Raw genomic sequence first — 20,587 nt, 5'->3', positions numbered from 1 at the left:
TCCCCATTTCTAATGAAAGCTAAAAACCATAATTTTAACTCCGACAAGAATGTCAAGTAACTTTATTCTAGAAGTGAAAATCTTAAGTCTTGGTTCAAATACCACACTGCATGTACATATATATATTCATACCCCAGAGGCACTTCAGGCTGTTGACTAGAAATCTTTGCAGCAGTTACTATCCCCTTGCTTCATGGGCACAGTATCCAACAAACACCGGTTCGGCCGCTATGCCACGGCTGTTAAAATAAAGTAGAATATGTATTATTACAATCAAACAACTGGCTGCTTGTGTAGGCAGGAAGAGAGATACTGGCACTGTATTTTAATCTTTGTATAAACAAAACTACTTCCAAGAAATAACAGATGGCCTATTTAGAGAGTGAAAAAGGGCCCCTATTCTACTGTTTATTGTACTTCAGTTATGTACAGTTCTCTGTTTCAATCACATGTACCAGGACATTAGAAAACAGGTTGAAAAGCTTAAATTCAGGGGCCAGTTGTGTCAGTGTTCTGCAAAGTGTATTGATTTCACTGAGGAGAAGTCATAGGAATGTGAAAATATGAACTGGGTGACATTTGGTCTTCCCCCAAACTCCACCCTCAATGTTTCCTTCATATGTGGCTCTAATTATGTAATTTTCATTCATTTTCGGAGGGAGCCAGTTTCGGTGAACAGGATTTTTTCCAGCTACGCTATCATAAATTATTCTGTTCTCATGTAGCCTTAAAAAATAAAGAAAAAAACCCCCATAGCTTATGATGGCACAGTAAGATAGTAAAGTAAACGAACAGATTTCACAGTTATAGTAATTGTAGTCAAAATTCCAATTCTTGAATATTTAAGAGCCATACCATAACTGCAACAGTGATTTGTAGGATAATATATGCTGGTGTTTAAATTGCACTTAAGAGCTGCAATGAAAGAAATTGAATAATGAAATAGCTCAGCCTGACAATTGCTTGCCCCAGGCAAAACCTACTCTCAGTAAAAGATAAGGTTGTTGCCTAGGTCTCTGGCATATAAATCTGCCTTTTTGTTTCCCTTCTCCCGTCACCATTTCTCTGCAGTTTGGGCTGTTGTATCCTACAGGAAGCTGAGTTTAGATCCAAGTACTGTGAAAACAGTAGCTGGTATTGTTTCAACAGCAGTGGCTTTAGCCTTGGATAACAGAATCTAGCTGTTACAAAAGTTCCACCTACCCATTCTCTCACTCCCTGGTTCCCAGCTGCAGAGCAAGCCAGAGCTGTTTCTTTCTCCTTTGAAAGACCCTCTGGACTGCTACAGCTGCCACAGTCTTTACATACCATGTATGAAAATGTCAGTAGGGACACAGTCCTTTGCTCATGCTCTAAGACTACAACAGCCTGATTAAATAAGCTCGAGTTCACACAATGCTAATGGAGCCCCATTAGCAAAGGCAACAGAACTGTGGCTTCAAGGAATGCTCATTTCATCGGGGAAAGCAAATAGTTTCTCTAGTGTTTTTCTGGTTCAAAGCTGATATGAAAAGAATAATTTTCAGGAGGTCATGTCCTTTTATTAACATAGTCTGTTTATAACAGGAATTGTTCACTACCAGCAAAGCAGTTTTAGCACCAGGAAGTAGTTTAAGGGAAAAGTATGCAACAAGTACAGGGAGTAGTCCTTAGTCTGCCTCCCCATTCTGCATCTCTCATGCTACCAGAGCAGCTGCAGTCACCTGTATAAGCTCCCTATACAGCAATACAAGTGCCAGCATTGAGGAAGAAGATAGATATGCAGCAGTAGGTAATCAGTCCAGGGACAGTATGGTTTATTTCACTTTAAAACCCTAATCCTAGAGGTACAGCCACCATATACTACACTGTTCAGTTGTATGAGTGTTTTCTCTAAGCCCCATCAAGAGATGCACCATCCTGTTAAGTGGAGTCAAATTTGGACTTTAGACCTAGAAATCACTTATTTCTACAACTGCAAATATACAAAGACAGCACTAGCAATAATTAACCAGTAACTTGTCTGGGTACTTTTTGGAAAAGAAGTGCAGAGAAGAGTATGTTGTGAACTGACTTTGGTTTTTTTAAATGAATTAAGTTTTATTAGGGACTCCTTTATCCACCCTTTTCAGTCCCTATACTGCCTTATATAAGGCAGTACCTGAACGAATAGCTCTCCTGTCTTGCATAATCCTCCCCCATACCCTTTAATATCCTTTATGTCTGGGAGGGGGAAAAAAAAAAAATCAAAACTAATTATGGTGGTGTTTTTCCTTTAAAGAAAAGAGATATAGATGAGTTCTAGAACTTCACTGAAGAAAGAGTTCTGAAAATGTTAGTTGCAAAACGGTCTAGAACTCCTGTCTTAATGTATCTGTTCTTCCCCTTCTGTGGATACAAAAAAACCCTATGGAATGATGTTTACCTAGTCAGATTAGACTGCTAGCTCTCCTCCCTTCCTTTCCAAGCCAGCAGTTTAGGCCTGTAATTGAACTCCATTAGCTATAAGGCAGGAGAACCAAGCTTTACTATAGCTAGTAATCTTACCGGAGCATGCGGCATCGATGATTAGTCAGTCTTTTATAGGCATCCTCTAAGTCAGTCACATTACTGCTGCTCCAGAGTCTTTCTCCTACAGCACTTGCTCGAGGCCTGTAAAGATATGCTAAGGTTCAGAGTAGGTGTTGTCTGTAACCAAGAATGGGTTAAAGTTTTTAATACCAGGTCTTATATATCCAGAAGCATCAATATTTGTATCTGCTCAGGTTCAGCACAGAGCACTGTTATCACTAACACACAGTCTGGCTGGATTAATTAACGTTTCTTGTAGCTGGCCTTGAAAAATCTAATGATAAAGCAGTTCATACCATAATCTTGGTGTGAGGTTAGTTGCATCCACAAATTCCCCCCACAGGCAGGCTTCTCCACCTATTAAAAGCTTTTTCTGTTTTTCAGATCCTGAATTCAAAAGCAGAAGGTTAGAATTTCTATTTGCCAAAAAAATAGGCATATATCAACAATTTCATTTTCCAATACTGAGAGAGGATTAATGTTGTTTGTTTTATCATATAAAATATCTATCCTGAGCACTAACTTGATGTTCTGGTAGCCTTGTTACTGAATGCGAGAACTACTGGGCCATTTGCCCAGAGAATCAATTTTCCTTCTCTGTTGGAAAGGATTTTACCCTTTTTCCTCTGAAGACATTCCTCAGCTTTCTGACATTCTTCAGAGATTTCAGTCTTGATTTAAACTGTTCATTCTGTCACACACAGCACATTCCGTGAAAAAGTTACGACGTCAGGTGTTCTTCTAATCAGCTTTGAAAGCCTACCTCACACAAAACGAAACCCCCAGGAAAAGCATTAAGATGTTTGTATCAGCTTTAGCCAGAGGGAGAGAACATGTCTTTTTCTAGAACAGCCTAATACTCTAGAAGCTTGCTAACACAGGAATTCAGTGTCTGTCTACCAACCATTTTGCACAACTCTGCCCCTAATACACGATGTGTCTGTCCAACTAGACCAGCTTCCTGTCTCATACAAGCACCAGTACCAGATTCTTGGGGAAGGTAACACTTCTGTGTGGAGTGGAAGTGGAGTTGCAGTTTTCATTTTTATTTGAGAATTTTCCAGAGTTCTAGTTGACATTAAGGTCCTCTGATGACAGTGTATCAGATCATAGTGACTTCGCAACCACTCTAATTAGCCTTATTCTTTCCATTTACACCTTACTGTGAACCAAAGACTTTCATTCACAGAACATGTATATAAAAAAAGTAACAAACCAGGGAAGTTAAGTGGTTCGACGCTGTAGTATTTCTTCCAGTCTTGCCCATAACTAATGTAGTCTAAGTACCAGGGAGCTGCCAGGATAGCAGTGAACCCAGCTCCAGTGACACTGCTCAGTTCATGAGCATAGTTGTTTTCCATCCACACTTGAACTACAGTGTCTGGTTTCAGCTAAAAGGTGAAAAAAAAACCCAAAACAAACAACAAAACCCCAAAACATTAAAGACAATCCTAATTGCTGGTATCAGGGAAAAGGATGATGGATTTCAAAACTGTGTATTTTGTTTTGGAGATAAACATTTTGGAAGTTCCTTTTGTCATTTCTGCCCCCTCCCCCAGTCTAAAGCTGATTAGCTCTTTGCTAGTTTTAAATAGAGCTCACACTAGACTGAGGCCTAGGTTACACTATAAACAGTTAATGCCCTAAGAGGGTTCCTACATGTACCAGTTATATGATCAGCTCTGAAAAGCTTAGCACCTGATGTTACTAGTGCAGATGCATAGTTAATGTGAGGAGGAAAAAAAGAAAAGCTTATAGAAGCTTCCCTACCCTTTAGTCTGATGCTCTGAAGCATATTACGCTGTGTCCACCTTTAGAAAGCATGTCAATGCTGGTGTTCCTGTTCCACCTATTTTACATGTTCAATAAATGATAATTTTAAGGCAGGCCTCACACCTGGGGACACTTGCTAAAGTCAGCAGACTTGCTTTAAACTGTAAGAGACACAAACATAACTACTTATAGTCTGCTTCAGAAGCCTCTCACAATATTGTGCTGTTATGCAAGAGTATCTTATCTTCCCATCTTACCTGTGCTTTGTTATCAAACACTTCTTGCCAGACTATGTATCCTTTGTTATAGGAGGAAACAATGTCCAAAATCCTAGAATTTAGAAACAAGATCATGTTTGTGAACTTCAATGAAACCAGTACAGGGAGACGAAGTAGCAATATTTTCTATCCCAAAGTAGATCAGGCCTTTCCCAGCACTGCACAGGAGACTAAGAAAAAGCGCTTTTTTTCTGGTTTTGGCCTTCAGTGCTCTGCCTCGAAAAGCTTGTTCCCTCATGCATATGGATAGTCTGTGCAGTAAAACAGGTGTTCAGAACTACCAGCAACTGATATAGGTGTCTAAGTACATGCTATTTAAGAACAAGAGAATTAAATGGCTGCAAAAACCTTAGGACTTTTCCTCCCCACCTTGTGTACCAACATTACAGCAGATACATAGTCTGAGACACCCAGTACATCCAGAGAGTGCACAGAACTAGCTTACATATCCTTGTTGTGTCCCACATTTTAAAGCTGTTAACTTCACATTCAGTGTATTAAAATACAAGAAAGTGGATATTCCCCAATACATAGCAATTTTTGAAAACAACATAGGCTAACCTACATCAGCTTCAGTATCTGCACCTCAACACCACTCTCAAACAGTGGCTGTAAAAAGCTGAGCAAGAATTTAAAACACAACATACTTCTGAATATAGTAAGATTCCAGTTTAGCATAGTCAATGCCAAATCCTTGCTTCTTCATGAACTCTTTCACATTGGGGTTAGATTTCCTTAAATAGCAACAACAAAACAAATAAATTAAAAAAAAAAAAAAAAGAATAATTTTGTTTTGTTTTAAATCAGATTTCCCAACCATTTCCACCTATGTACAGCACACTAGCTGATGCCTTAGGCACACCACCATAGCCTGGATTGCACAACAGAGCAGAAGCAGCAGGCTGACATGATTTGGTTTTTTTGAAATAGTTTCATCTTCATCTGAAATAAATCCAATAGTCTTCCTTCTCTGGTAGAACTGGCAGTGCCTGCTCTGAAGCAGCCTCTGGCAGGCTGCTTCAAGCTCCTAAGAGCTCTGGGGTTCCTGGCTTCTCTGTGACCTTTTGCAAAGGTTGCCAGCACATCTGGGAACTGAGCAGCTATAGATAGTACGAGGGGATCTGAGGGGAAATCAAGCATTTGGGAAGGTACTCCCAAAAGCAAACAACACTTTTGTGATAAAGCATTTGTCAGAAATTTTCTTTTTAAAAATTAAAGCAATTCCATAGTGTTCAGATTTGATGTTTCAAGAGAACATACAAATATAACAAGATCAATTTGAATGCTCATCCCATTAGATCTGCTCCAAATTCTGTATTATTAGTTACTCTAGCAGAGAGACTCTAAAATATCCAAACTACAGCAATAGTAAACATCCACTACCAATTGAAGAACTGTTACTACATGCCATACTACTTATACAAGCACACAAGAGTCAGTACTGTAATACTTAATGTTAGCACATTTTCTGGAATGCAGAACTCAATGGAAAGAACTGCTTTTCCTCTAAAACAAAGCATTTAAATGCTAATTATCTTTCCTGCCAAGTTTATTTTCATAAAGAAATCCTTTAGAGTACTTGAACATTTGTGAAACTACTAGCCAAAGCAAAATTCTGCACAACATCCTTGCTTGTTGAGGATCACAAGCCCTCAGCCTGTAAATAGTTACAGAACTAGGAGTGGGGATCTTTGGGTTAAGCAGTGAAAACTTTCACACAACTGAGTTCCACAACTGATCCACTTAGGCAAGTTTAAGAGGCACTATATATTTACTCTTTCAACTGTCACCGTACCAACAATCGAAGTTCACTTCATCTCCTCCTAAATGAATGTATGCATCTGGAAATACACTGCTGATCTCTTTGAAGAATTGAGTCATGAAGTCATAAGTTGTATTCAAAATGGGATTTACAGGTCCAAAGGACCCAGTTGGCTGTTCTCCATTGTAACAAGGGGTGAGAAGATCTTTTTGACCTAATAGAAACAATTAATAGAGGATATTCAGTTCCATTCAGTAGTTTGGATGCTAACTTCGCTAGCAGGAAGAGGCAGCTACCTATATTAAAAGGGTTAATATTCATGACTTAAATGCTCACCTAGTCTAAGTACAGCCAAATAGAGGTGGGATGAAATAAAACAACTTGACCGAAGTTGAAGAACCTTCTAACTGGAAATCAGGACTCTGACTTTCAGATTTGTGATTTAACACACACAAACTTATGGAGCATGTCATTAAACACAGCTTCTGGATGACTACTTGAATAAAAAAGCTTTAATGTATTTAGAAAGGAAGCCAAATATAATGAGCGTGCTCCAGAGGCCTCTCCTCTTTTTATTATTTTGCTTTGTTAACACCTAAGTAGGTGGGAGCTATGTGGCTCAAGATAGATGTCCTACCCTGGTCTGCCAGGAATTTACACAAGAAAGGAAGGCTAGACAGACACCAAAACTAAGCACTGGTTCTTGAGTCAAGATACCTGAAGCAACATGAGCCAGGATAACAAAATAGGAAAAAGTTTATTATATGTAGGTTGGAGATTCCCAAGTCCAATTTATTTGGTAAACTGTGGTTGCAGCAGCAGCACTTCCCTGGCTGCTTGTTTCCTACTCTGAGCGCATTTTCCCCAAACAGGGCCCTAGTGGTAGATTGCTTCAACTACCCTCCTCACATGCCGTAAGACTTCTCAGTAATATCCTGAATTTGAACGCAAACAAAGCATAGTTACCCAAGTTCACAGGCAAAGCCAGGCTTGGCTCCTGTGCATCATGTTAAAAAAGCTATACTACAAGAAGCTATCAGGAACAATTGATTTTCGGCAAGGGAGATGAACCTTGCTCTTAATATGAATGTAGACTATCTCACGTATCACCAGGCAAGCCACTGACTTTTCTTAGTGCTTTGTAATAGCAAAGACCACATGAGATGAAGTCTTAGAAAGAGTGTTCAGCAAATTTAGTTTTTGCCTTGTTCCTTTCCTTCTCATTTTAAATTCGTGAGAAAGAGCCTGAGGCATCTTCAAATATTGTAGCCACATCCCCACTGGATGAGCAAAAGACTTACCCCATGGTTAAAGCTAAAGCTATGAAGTGCTAGAAAAATCTTCACTATTTCCAGTTTGGCCAAAACCATCTTACATTAATTGCAGTGAAATCACAGTCAGTGTGTTTTGAATTAAGGCAAAAGGTTGCTTGGTCCTTGAGTACACTTAAACACCACCACTCTCAGGATTCAGTTCTCTATTACTCTGAAACCCAGAAGACAGAGTGAAGAGGCATCTAGCTTTGCTGTGTTTTTTACACTGGCAGATTACCACCTTACTAGTAGACAAAAACATCAAAGACTTTGAAAGAACCTTTCCAAAGCAGAAATCTCTACACTAGAGAGAGCAACTCGTTATTTCTAGCCACTGCCTCATTACTCTAAACTCAGGAGTACTGGATAGGGGGATAACAACAACAGGAAGTCTAAGGCAGACAGGATATTGTCTGTGCATCACACACACGTCCAGCACAGGAAGTGTCAGCTTTCTCCACTCACCTTAATTCCTCTAACACATAAACATCATGACCATCACTGTCTGCCCCTTGCTTACCTCTTATCCACGGCCTTCCAAAGCACTTAAAAGGCTGCTTTTCAACATTTTGTTTGCTTGCTACACCCCACTTATCACAATCTCTTAACCATTAATACTTTTTTGGACATACCTTTTCCCCAAGATTGCGTGTGTCCTGGGGTATCAAACTCTGGGATAACTCTAATGCCTCTTAACCGGGCATACTCAATCACGAGACGGACATCAGAAGGAGTATAGATGTGGTTATAGGAGTATGCTCCCTGTAAAGTATTCACATTTAGAGACAGTTTACAGAATGTTATACCAGCAGCTCACAAAATTGGGATTAAAGTGTTATAATTTAGACCACAGAGCAGTTTTACAAGTTGTCCTTTTCTGGTTTATCACATGTGCAACTGCACTTGACAGAACTTTCCAGTTGACTAGTGGGAAAAACAAAACACACCCATTAAAGTTAACCCCTTTTCCTACACTAAAACAAATCTCCTGAGGAGACCATCCTTTCCTCCTTAGCTCACAGTTACTAAAGAAAACAGTAAAGCTAGTTCCTATTCCAGACTTTTTGAAAGATACATTTTTCAGTTCTTCTGCACAGAGGCAAATTAGTTTTCCCTTCCACCTCTGCATCATCAGTTCTGCAACATGGGGCCCTTGTTACACGACATGCAAGACTAACGGAAAAATTCTGCCAAGTTGGAAAGAATAGCGTCTTCTTCCAACACCTCTGCTTGTCAGGTTTGATTCAATGACCAATTTAGCCTCAGAGCACGTTTGCTTTGTGACGCTGAATTTGAGCATTATTCCATTCCCACTTAGCCAACTAATGTGACAAATGAGCCAGATTGGCAAGCATCTGTTTCACCAAACTGTAGCAAAGAGCCAAACTACAGATGAAAAGCATCATGACTCCTCATGATTAATAGCACCTTAAGCTTCCATTTATCTGGAAACAGCTTCCACAGTTGAGTTACTCAAAAAAGATAACGGTAAACAAGAAGCCTTTCAAAAGGCTATTGAGACAAACGCCATCTCCCTCTCCAGCCGTCAGTGGGGGACAGAACAGAACTCCACAGCCCTTTACTAGGAAAAATAATCTGCCTGTACCATGTAACATTTACAATTTTGAATTATAAAATTATTCATGGCATCTGCTCAAGCACTGCCTACGTAATTTTCATGAGGCTCAGATTCCAGCAAGCATTTTAAAACAGAATCACAAATCTTGTGCTTAGACTCAGTCTACTTCATTATTCATTCTTGATTTGGCTACTACTGTACCATGAGCGAGCAAGAACCTCTTGATGGCTTTCATTACTTTGCAAAATCTGCTGTGAATCTAGAAATAAAGAGATACTTCGCACTATGAATGTTTCAGAAAACAATCTCTCGCTTTTGGACCTTTTATAGACATGTTGTGTTTTGTAAAGTTAACTAGATCTCAGACAGGGCAAAAGTACTACTACTGCAGTGGTTCCAAACCTAGAGCTGACAGGAAACTCTCTTACATTTGTTTGAGTGGCAGGAAGTCTACCAGTTAAATAAATGAACAGAAATCCAAGCAGTGTTCACCACAGCAACTTATTTGCACACCACTGCTGCTTGAAGTCCTGCAAACACTGAGGATCACCGTCACCAGCAAATTTGCACAAGAAGAGTTAGGAAGGTCATTTACCGTGCATCCACCAAGGAAGACTTGAACATAGTCCACATAGACACTCAGGTAGGATCCTAAACTTGGACTTGCTGGTTACTGGTCCTCTGGTACTGTTTCATTATCAGCCAAGGCAATGTATTCTGGTAGGCTCTGCATTTTATTTAATGAAAAATGTGCCTGATTTCTACCCTCCCACCCTGCTCCAATGATGTTTACTCACCTTGTCACTCAACTCAGGGAAATAAATGCTCTGGTAAGGGAATGACTGATCATCTACTATATGCCAGTGGAGAACATTGAACTTATTAAAAGCCATGGCATCCTGTAACAAATAATACAATACAGTCTAGTTAAGCACTTCACTCTCACAGAAAACCTATATGAAAATGGTGGTCTTGTCCCAGTATATCCTGCATGCCTAAAGCAACAACAAAAACCAACCAACAAGCAAAACCAAAACAAAACCCAAAGAAAAAGCATACCATGTTTCACAAATCCTAGAACCGTACACCAAAATACATGAGCCTGTTTATGCTAGGCTCCATTCCTCTGCCATCTATTTTCACCACTCCTGTCAACAAGGTTTTGATCTGATCACACTACACTGGCTAGTAGAAGGGGATCTGCTATAAATGCCTATTAATTTTTTCCACTTCAGAACATATCTGGATAACTCCCTTTGCACCATTTCAGCTTACAGAAAAACTTATACTTTTCTACCTAAATACTTTGAAACTTGAAAACTAAACAGCATGAGCGAGTTTCCTACTATTTGGTACATCCCTACTTGTTAGTGACTTCTGCAGAACCCATTTCAAATGCATGCAAAAATAAAACATGCATTTTCCCTGCAGAAAATAATGTTCCCCTTATGTTTTCAGTCATTACAGTGTCAGTACTTCCCTTTTTTGAACTTGAAGATAAATGTTAACACACTTATTTTAGAACGATGACTCTGGATGGATGGTTACACACATACCCCGAGTTATGCAGGTTTATTAGTCACTTACAAGTATTGTGTGCTGCATGCAGACAAAATATTCTCTACATTGTTCATGACTAAGTAATTGCAACACAGTTGCTCCAATCCCTTGCCACAAAAAAAATTATTTTCACCCCTACCCATTTCTTTTTTCCACCAAGCTGTGTTTAAAGAAGTGACAAATCTCTACAGGAACCCCCATCAAATCCAAAGAAAGCCTTATACTTTGTCCATTTCCCCAAAATTATCTTGTCTGTTTTATGAGACAGCGTAAGTTTTAATTACCAGATGTCTTCGTTCATTTCTATCAAATACCATCTTTCCACATAGAAAATTGTATCTCCTGACCTTCACCTCAGCCACTCCTTCCTCAAGGACAATGCCCTTTCTGGAAATACAGTACAACAGCTGAACACAAACAAGAAATAGACTTGAACTGCTGCCTTAAGCATCTAATTACCACATGTAGTGAAGGGATTACTGCTACTTTTTATTAGGATAACGTGGATTCAAGCAGGCACAGAGGTGGGAGGAAATGCACACTTGTTCTTAAACCAGCAAAATGGCATAAAGTGTAGCTCTAGGAAAGTATTAAGATATTAAGAGCCACAGACATAATTTAAGGAAACAAAACAGAGTAACGACGGTTACAAAAACACAGAAGTGGTTAGAAATGCAAGTGTCAAAAGTCAAGTTACTCTTTGGGCATTGTCTTTTAGAAAAGACAACAAATATTGACACAAGTAACTACTTGAGTCTTTGAAGCACCCTCAGCTGCAAATGAAACGCTAGACAAACACTACTTGCTAAACAGGGACTGATCTTAAAGGTAAATACAAGTGGTAAATACCCATGGAGGGGCAAGTTCTGAGCATAGTTCAAGGACCTCAGAAATGAAGACTGATTTTAGCTGCGTTCTCTTTCTGCCCATCTTAAGCCTGCTCTGTAGAGTTCTGCAACACGGAAGGGAAAATTTCTGACACTATTTCATCTTGGAAAAGACAAGACAAGAAATTGCATATCCCTCCACTCAAAGGCTTCTTCATTTCAACCCACAAAATAAGCCCTGCAACAAGGATCTCAACAGTAGAAAAGGGGAGTACAAAACAAAAAAACCCCAAAGCTACGATTACACAAATTTATCACCTTCTCATCAAAGTGGGAGTATACAATTCTTAGTGGGCTTACTTAAGCTTTTTTTGTTTGGGTTCTTGTTTGTCTGTCTGTTGTTTGGTTGTTGGGTTTTTTTTCTTTTTGAAGGGATGCAGTGAAAGAGATCGGTAGCTTCCAATGAGCATTTCCAATTTTCCCCCTTGCTCTGTGCTACTTAACTACTAGCTTGCTCTTAGCAGTCTAAGAAAGGACTACCAAAACCTGGTTATTGAAAAGACTGGAATTTTCCTCGAACCACTGGTACTGAAGCTAGGACTTTCAAGGTCTCCCATGTATTGCTTGGTGACAGTCAGATGTCTCAAAACATGCTTCCAAGAAATATGTGAGCTGGTTTAGGCAACAGAAAATAAAGAAAGTCCAAGGTACCATAAATCCCAGCCTCCTTTACAGATTCACTAATCATGAGTGTGCACAACCAATTCCTCTCCAGTGTATATTCTGACCTCCTCTTAGCAAAGTTCAAGCTGTCCTTTTAAAAGTCAGCCAGAGAAGACAGGTTCTCCTTTCATACCAGCTCCAGCTGCTTTCAGTGGGCAAAACATAACAACAAAAAGTCTTTACTATTAATGATATAAAATCAACCACTTACCAGGTTTGTGAGAATAGATTTCACTGGTAAATAATGTCTTGAAGTGTCTAGTAAGATTCCTCTATGAGCAAATCTTGGGAAATCATCGATTTCAGATTCATTGACAAGAAACTATGAGAACAAGATTTAAAAATTAGAATTCCCATTTTCTTTTCATCATACTTACTTTTCAGCTTGTTAACAGCTTTCTAAAGATCATTTTCTGAAAAAATATTTAATGAAGCTAGTAGATCTGCTGTTTCTAGAAAAGCACCTAATAAGGAACATGATTGTCTTATCAGGACTGTGGTTTTAGTTAATAGCTATACTTACGCTTCCAAAGTCATCTTCATGAACCAACTGGCTGAAGGTTTCCAAACCTGGGAAACAGAAAAACCAAGAAAGGGATCTGGAGTATAACCCAGTACTTGTCCTTCAAGTTTTAGTTAAAAGCAGGACCATAACTATTCACAGGCATTCACACAGCTAGAAAGAATGTAGCTGAGTCTGTTTCTCTTTAGCAGTTTCCTTAATTGCCTAAGCACCACAGTTAAATTCTAAAGAGAGACCTACTCAAACCCTACCTTATACACAAATACTGAATATTAGCACTATGGCTCAGCTGTACCAAATTAACACTTGAATAGTATGGAAATTACTGAGAGTAAGGTAGGAATTTCTGGTGTTGTCATGCATCTATTCCTGTCATGTCTGGAACTGGTGAAGTTTCTAACTGAGCATGAAAAATCTGCTAATTTGGAATAACATTCCAGTAAGCACAGCAGACTGAAACTTCAGCATTATGGTCTTCTTGGTGATGCGCCCACCACGTTCAGCCATTAGGTGATGTCAGAGACTAATTTGTTCTCACTGTAGATCAGAGGGCTTTTTAGCACCCATGATTTGACTGGTTTGACTGATTTCAGGCACAGCAAGAATACACTGATGGTGTGCCACTGGATCTGAGATCCGGAGCACCCAGAGTGAGGGTATGACCAACACACATATGTGTACCTTTCCAGCCTCTATGCCCAAGCGTACTTCCCATGAAGGACTGAATGAGGGTCAGGCTCAGTGGCCAGCTGGTTCTTGTCCACAATTGAGTTTGTATAAACCCAGAACAAATAGCTCTATAGGAAAAGTATCAGCTTACCTCTTAAAGCACCCCATACCTCATCTGCTTTCAGTACAGCCACAGGTTCAGTTACAGTTAAATGATCTAAAGAAAGAAAGAAAAAAAGTTATTCCTCAAGAAAACATGGATGATGCTAACAGGCATTAGAGATTCTTTAAGCGCCACATCTCCATTTATTTTTTGAATTCTAAGCAATGCTGGTTTTAATGGTGATACTGTGCAGCTATTTTTAATTTATGTGCTCCTCAAATAATGCAAGCTACTAGTAAGAGAGTCAAGAGTTAATCAGTAAAATGATAAAACAAATATGATGCTTAATAATGGCAATGTCAATGGCACATGGGCCAGAATTCTAGCCAAGTTTAATCCAACTATCAGTGGTGCGACTGGCACACTGGAGGGAAGGGATGCCATCCAGAGAGACCTTGACAGGCTCAAGAGGTGGGCCAGTGCCAACATCATGAAGTTTGGATGGAGCTTTGAGCAACCTGGTCTAGTGGAAGGTGATCTTGCCCGTAGCAGGGGGGTTGGAACCAGATGATCTTTTAAGGTCTCTTCCAACCCAAACCATTCTGTGATTCATAGCAGATGATACTTTTGCATTTAAGACACAGGTAATAAGGGTTGGGTAACTAAGCCAGACTTAATTGCAACATTTACTTCTTTTATGCTTACATAATTTTTTAGAGATATAGCTTGTCAAGTAGTATTGTTAGGTGCTTTGTAAAAAGGTCTAATTACAAAGAGTTAAAAAACCCAAACAAAGCCCCAAACAGACCCTACCATCTAACGAGCATATATACAGAACAGCAAGAACAAGTAAGGTAAGTAAAATGAACAATGCTGTCTGAAGGTGCCCGTAACAGTCCTTTAAGTTCAAGTACTGAAGTACAGTACAAAGTACTGAATGAAAAAAAAACCAAAAACCAAACCCAAAACATTTTGGTTTTCCATTTAAAGTGATTCAGTAAATTTGAGAATTTTAGTGAAGAAAGAAATATCTTCTAAATACATTTTTTTAATTACATACATGTATACGTATAAAATATATCTATAAATCTATATACTTAGATTATTATTTAAACATCAAAGCAATAATAAACTGACCAGAGTCGCACATTCAAAGCAGCAGAGAAAAAAATCAGGAGTAAATTGCTGTTCAGTGATTTATCAGATCTGCCTCAGAATGAAAGAACAGTTGGATAAGTTATACAGTTAAAACATTTATCTCAACTACCAGAGAAAAGCCATTCAGGGACATGAAGAAAGTACCTCAAGCTTCCATTTTAACCTAAGCACAGATTGCTTACACTGGAATTTCTGGGTGAGAAAGAGAACTTAGAAGACTACTGGAACCTCCACAGGTCTTTCTGTGGTAAATGGTGGTTCAGTCAGGGATTTATTTCTGAGACAGCAGACTTTTTTCTGAACATATAACATACCTCAAATGAGCGCAGAACAAGTTTTGTATGGCTATTTGGAGCTTTTTACATAAACAGGCAAGAAGACAGCAGGGAGAAGGGCAGATAACTTGTGCTTTGACTACATATCCAATAGTCTTGGTATAGGATATAGTCTATAGTCACTGACTCATCCATGCCATCTCTATTAAGAAAAAGAGTCAAACTGCTCAATCCAGCAAATGACTAATAACTGCATATTTCAGCATATGTCCCCTGAGCAAGCTATCCATTAAAAACAGAAAAGTAAAAGCTTATTGAAGTCTGAAGAACTCAGCTTACTACATGAGGAAAACTCCATGTTATTTGTAACAGGAAACTCCTTTTCTACAGCAGGGGGAAAACCTGACTGTTCTGAAGAGTGAAACCTAAAAATCACATGATCTGACAGATTCCCTAACAGATGAGAAGAACCAGTTTTGCTTAAAATTTGAAGTTCGCAAACCAGTTCAAAGTTCAACTATTAGTAAAGCAGTGTAATAACCAGTGGCAGAAGAATTCTGAAGTGTTAGCAATTTTGCTGCTTCACCTCATTTGCATTGAAATGTATGACAAACTCGCCCATGAAAACTGCACTACTTGGCTAGATGGACTAAAAAGATTCAGTAAACTTAAAATCAATACATTCTACTACAAGTCTGGTGGACTTAATCCTGCTACAGATGTATGACCTTAAGATTAAAAGGATCTTTTTTTAAAGATCTGTATCCTGGATACCAAACAACTGCCTTGCATAGTACAGAAGATTATCCCAAGACAGAACTAGATGAGTTGACTATATTGAATTCTGAGCTAACCTGCCCAGACAAAAAACAATATTCAATTTATCCTTATTTCTGTTAAACTTCTCTGGTGATTAGGACTTGATTTTACAGTACTTCTCCACTTTGGACTTCAGTCACAGAACTAAAGAAGCAGAACAGAACAAATCCAATATAGCCACCCTGTTTTAAATCCTTTCTTATATCTGTTGATAGAAAGAAAGTGTATTTATAACACTACAAGATGAATAGAAAGAAGTTCAACGAATACTTTCTGTTTTTCCTGATGTAACAGAAATACCATGTACATAAGCCAGTGTAGGTAGCTTTCAAATATAGTTATTTCTAAGGACAGCAGATTAATAAGTAAAGCCAGCCTTCAACACCCTGTACCGAAGCAAGGGATGATCTCCTGACTACATGTAGATCTCACATAAAATACATAACTGGGCAGTGCATGGCAAAATACCTGATTCTTAATGATAGTTACTAGAAAGGGTAGCAGCAGGTAGATGAGTTGAATCCTAGTTAAACTGCGGAAATCACAGGCTACACTTCTAACCAGCCTTACGATTCACTGCGGGCTGAGATTCCCACAGCATTAAAAGCAAAGCATTAAAAGCAAGACGTGTCTTCTGGTGGGTACTACTGTGAAGTGCTATCGAGCGCCCCCGTGAGCCTGCGGCTTCCAGTTCCTCCAGAACACCCCATTCGCTGACTGCTCCACCGGGCACGACCGGCACACAAGCGCTGACGATGAGAGCTCTGGAAGGAGATGGACGCGCGGTACCGGGCCGTGCGCGGTACTCACAGGCCTCGCTGGAGCCAAGGTGCGGGTAGCTGTGGCAGCCAGAGTGCTGGGACTCGATCACCACCTGCAGCTGCAGCAGCTCGGGCTCCGCTCGGCCGCCGAGCGGCCCGCGGCTCCGCTTCCGCCAGCGGGACTGTCCGAACATGTACTCGTAGTACCTGCCGGGGAAGCACAGGCGTCGGCGGGGCCCCGAGGTAACCGCTCCCGCCGCCGTCCCGCCGCCCCTCACCTGCGGAAGGCATCCTGCAGCAGAGCGCAGGCCGGCCCCGCCGAGGAGCTGGCGCCGTGCAGCAGCTGGAAGCGGTCGGGGGCCAGCTGCAGCTGACGGCGGGACGTGCGGAGCCACTGCGGCAGGGGCCAGAGCGAGTCCTCGGGGCCGGCGACCGACGCGTCCTGCCACTCGGCCGGCTCCGGCCCGGGTTCGGCCCGCGGGGCGCTGCGGCGAAGGCTGGTGCTCACCAGCACTGCGGACACGAGGAAGAGCCCCGACAACAGCCCGGCCAGACCCATGGCTCTGCCCATGCCACGACAGCCGCAGCGACTCCGCCAGCCCGCGCCCACCAGCTCGAAAGGCGGCCCGGCCCCGCCTCCGCCATCACGGGGCCGAAAGGGGCGGGCCTCGGGAGCGCGCCGCAGCGCCCGCCTCATCCTCAGCGCCGTCCCGGGCCCGCTGTGGCTCCCGGGGAGGGATCTGCCGCCGCAGCGCGGCCGCCTCTCGCCCTTCGGGGGGCGTGTCCTCTCTCAGTGGCATCGTGCGGTCCTCGTGTGAAACCGCCCGGAGGGAGCGCCGCTGGGCCGGAAATCCTGAGCGGTTTAGTTGCTGTACGGAAAGGTTCTTGCATTCTTATAAAGGGGAAATTAACACATCTCCTGTACTGATGCAGTTTCAGTCTCGGGAGAAATTACTTTTTAACACACTCTGCAGACTGTGTTATAAACTATAGCGTTAATAAACAGAAGTCTGAGTTGCAGTCAAGTATTTCAAGCTTTAAGTAAACAAACTAGATGTTTTGACATCCCAATACAAATTTTGTGAAGTGTTCCGAAGGCAAATCAAGCTTTTGAAAGCTAGAAGGCACAGTGGGGGGGAATTCAGGCTTTAGGCCAGCTCTGATTGAATGGTTAATGCAAACTCTGAAGTGTCATGGCTGTGGCTTTGGCTGACATACCAGTTCAACCCCTAGAGATAGGGGAGCTGACACCTGCATGTGGCTATTGCAGTGTGACTGAGGAGCTGGTCAGCCATTGTTCCGTGGGCAATGTGGAAGGTTAACTCTATAGTCACATCGTCTGGGTTACAAAATTGCCTCTTAAAAAAAATTTAAATAAATATAGCGTCTCCATAACGAAGGTTCCACCTGTTTGTAAAGAACGCATGTCTTGCTACAGAATCACCAAGAAGCAGAACCCCTCTTCTTTGGTAGGGTTTGTCCTCTTTCAGCCCATGTCCCTTTGAGAGTTTGTAGAAGCAGCTCTTATTTCCTCCAGGAAGGCTCCCTGAGAGACGCTGGCGGTTTGCCCACCTAGTGAATCACTGCAGGGCTGGGCTGCACAGCAGTTTAAGAGGCGAGTCCCAGCTGTCCCCAGCACTGCTCTTGGTCACACAGTCAGATTTATGGGATCCAGATCCTGGACTCAGCAGGTCCAGGAAGCTGATCTAATCTCACCCCCCCCCCCCCCCCCCCGGCAAAAAAAGTGATGGCACACTGGGAACAGGGGGAATAAACTGCAGGATGAGAGGATGGTTGGGTCTATGCCAGGCCTGTTTAGCCCATGAACTGCACCTGAAGGGAATGAATCAAAACACCCTGGTATTTTAGTCGCTGTGTAAGCTAAAATGCTAAGTTGTAAATTAAAACCTCTCTGTTAATTGTAAGCTAAGATGTTAGGTTATAAATTGGGACTGCTCTGGTGAGAGCAAGATGTGCAGGTGCAGCCTTGGATATGTATAAAACAAGGGTAGCCTTTGAAGATAAGGAAGGAGTAACCAAGACAGATGGGCCAGTTCACCCCTCCGTAGTCAACCGGGTGTGAAGATAAGAAAGGAGTGACCAAGACAGATGGGGCCGGTTCTTCAAGATAAGGAACAAATCAGAACAAACTGACCTAAAACACAGACACAGTTGTTAAGTAATTCACAAGAATCTTTTGCACATGTGCAAGCACAGAGGTCAATCAGCGGACACAGTGAGGAAGACTCTTGGCGACCAGCAGAGACCCCTCGAGACCACCACTCAGCAAGAAAGCGCATGTGTAATTAAAATGTAAACGTTACAATTAGTTCCAGGAAATCTAGTGAATATGTAAAGCATTTCTCAGAAAGGTTGTAAATATGCATAAGTTCGTTGGATATATGGATGCTGCTTGTAGACTCCAGGCACGCTCACTTTTGCAAAATGATTTGCATGTGCGCCCAGTGCTGCAATAAGGAATGCCTGCTTTCTAAAACTCCAAATTGAGTCTTAGAGAGTTTCTTTGACCATCTTTACAGTAACAGCTGGATGTGCCCATCCATCAAGCTGTTTGATGCAGGCTATACACAGCAGAATGTTAGTTCATCTTGTCATGCTGTAAGTAAAAAGCAATTCTGTATTATGTGGTATCAAGCAGGCACACCACACATAATACCTGCACATATGCACTCCTGCCCACCAGCATGCTATGAGATATGTGGAAATGGCAGTGCAGCCAGGGGCCAGGCTGCACTGGGTTAACTGACCCCATCTGTCTTGGTTAACTCCTTCCTTATCTTCAAAGGCTACCCTTGTTTTATACATACCCAAGGCTGCACTTGCCCATCTTGCTCTCACCAGAGCGGTCCCAATTTATAACCTGCCATCTTAACATACAATTAACAGAGAGGTTTTAATTTACCACTTAGCATTTTAGCTCACACAGCGACTAACAAAACCAGGGTGTTTTGATTCATTCCCTTCAGGTGCTACACTTTGCTGTTCAAGTAGTGGCAGAGGTTTTGGGTTGCCTGTTACATACACCCTTCCTGTTGCCTGGTGTGACTGTCTCCTCAACTGTGCTGACTCCACTGTTCATGTTTCTTTCCTCTGTTAGTCTTTTTAGGCATATTTAGAAAATCAAGATTATTTCATATGTTTCTCTGGCACGAATGAGAGATCAACAAACTGCTGGGGAAGTAAAAGGCAAAGATGAGTGGCCAAAGTTGCTAGGAGCTGTAAGACACTAAACTAAGTCTGCTGTTTACAAGTAAGCGTTAACCAGCCTGGCCATCAGACTTGATGGTGGCTGTAGATGCACTAAGCATTTTTGCTTTCAGTTCTCTTCTCAGTGGTTGTAGCTTTGATAGAGCAAGGCTATTCTATACCAATTAAGTATACTTATTCATTAGTTACCTAACAAATATTCACCTATTTATTTATTACTGACAGTCTTTAGTCTTTAAATAAGCTATTCTGTGCACATAAAACTAATTTAAATAATTTCTGCCTTTTTTTTTTTTCTTCTCTGAGTAAATTTTCTGATGACGAATGAAGAGAGCAGGTAGTCTTTCCTTGTGTGAGTCCATGAATATAGTTTCTTTTACCCATTTGTATATTGGACAAACTTGTAGGAGCTTGGTATCTCTGAGACAGCTACCTCTCAGGCAGTTTTGCTTGAGCCTTGCCAGTGGGATTTAAACATTTCAGGGTGGAAGGGTGGAGTACACAGACATGAACATGCTGTCCTCATTTTCTGAGGAAACCTAATGGTGGTCTTTAATAACCGCAAACAATCTGAGTTTGCGTCAGTATTTTTAGACACTATTATGTCTGAACTGATGTAATGTAACCCAGTTTTATATTGCACCTAGGGCCTGGTTTTAAGCTCACAGGGAAGAAGCAGAGGATAA

The 20,587-nt window shown here is 41.2% G+C and overlaps 1 protein-coding gene across 2 annotated transcripts; it reads right to left on the bottom strand.

Annotated features, from left to right (window-relative positions):
• Positions 1-32: 32 nt before the first annotated feature.
• Positions 33-17,687, bottom strand: HEXB (hexosaminidase subunit beta). Of its 2 annotated transcripts, XM_030470506.1 has the most exons (14): positions 16,952-17,687; positions 16,723-16,880; positions 13,709-13,774; positions 12,889-12,935; positions 12,577-12,687; positions 10,053-10,154; positions 8,309-8,438; positions 6,397-6,577; positions 5,249-5,335; positions 4,581-4,653; positions 3,767-3,941; positions 2,847-2,937; positions 2,527-2,631; positions 33-239 (listed from the first exon to the last, which is right to left on the bottom strand). In XM_030470506.1, the coding sequence occupies exons 1-14, from the start codon at positions 17,368-17,370 to the stop codon at positions 179-181; spliced, it is 1,806 nt and encodes a 601-aa protein (XP_030326366.1). In that variant the 5' UTR covers positions 17,371-17,687; the 3' UTR covers positions 33-178. The 2 variants fall into 2 exon arrangements, with proteins under 2 accessions (XP_030326366.1, XP_030326367.1); XM_030470507.1 differs by lacking the exons at positions 33-239; positions 2,527-2,631; positions 2,847-2,937; positions 3,767-3,941 and adding an exon at positions 3,949-4,484.
• Between the last annotated feature and the right edge of the window lie 2,900 nt (positions 17,688-20,587).

This window comes from Strigops habroptila, chromosome Z (assembly GCF_004027225.2).
Source record: "Strigops habroptila isolate Jane chromosome Z, bStrHab1.2.pri, whole genome shotgun sequence".
NCBI classification, from domain to species: Eukaryota; Metazoa; Chordata; class Aves; order Psittaciformes; family Psittacidae; genus Strigops; species Strigops habroptila.
Note: the sequence above shows the minus strand (reverse complement) of the source record. Positions and strands in the feature narration are given on the sequence as shown.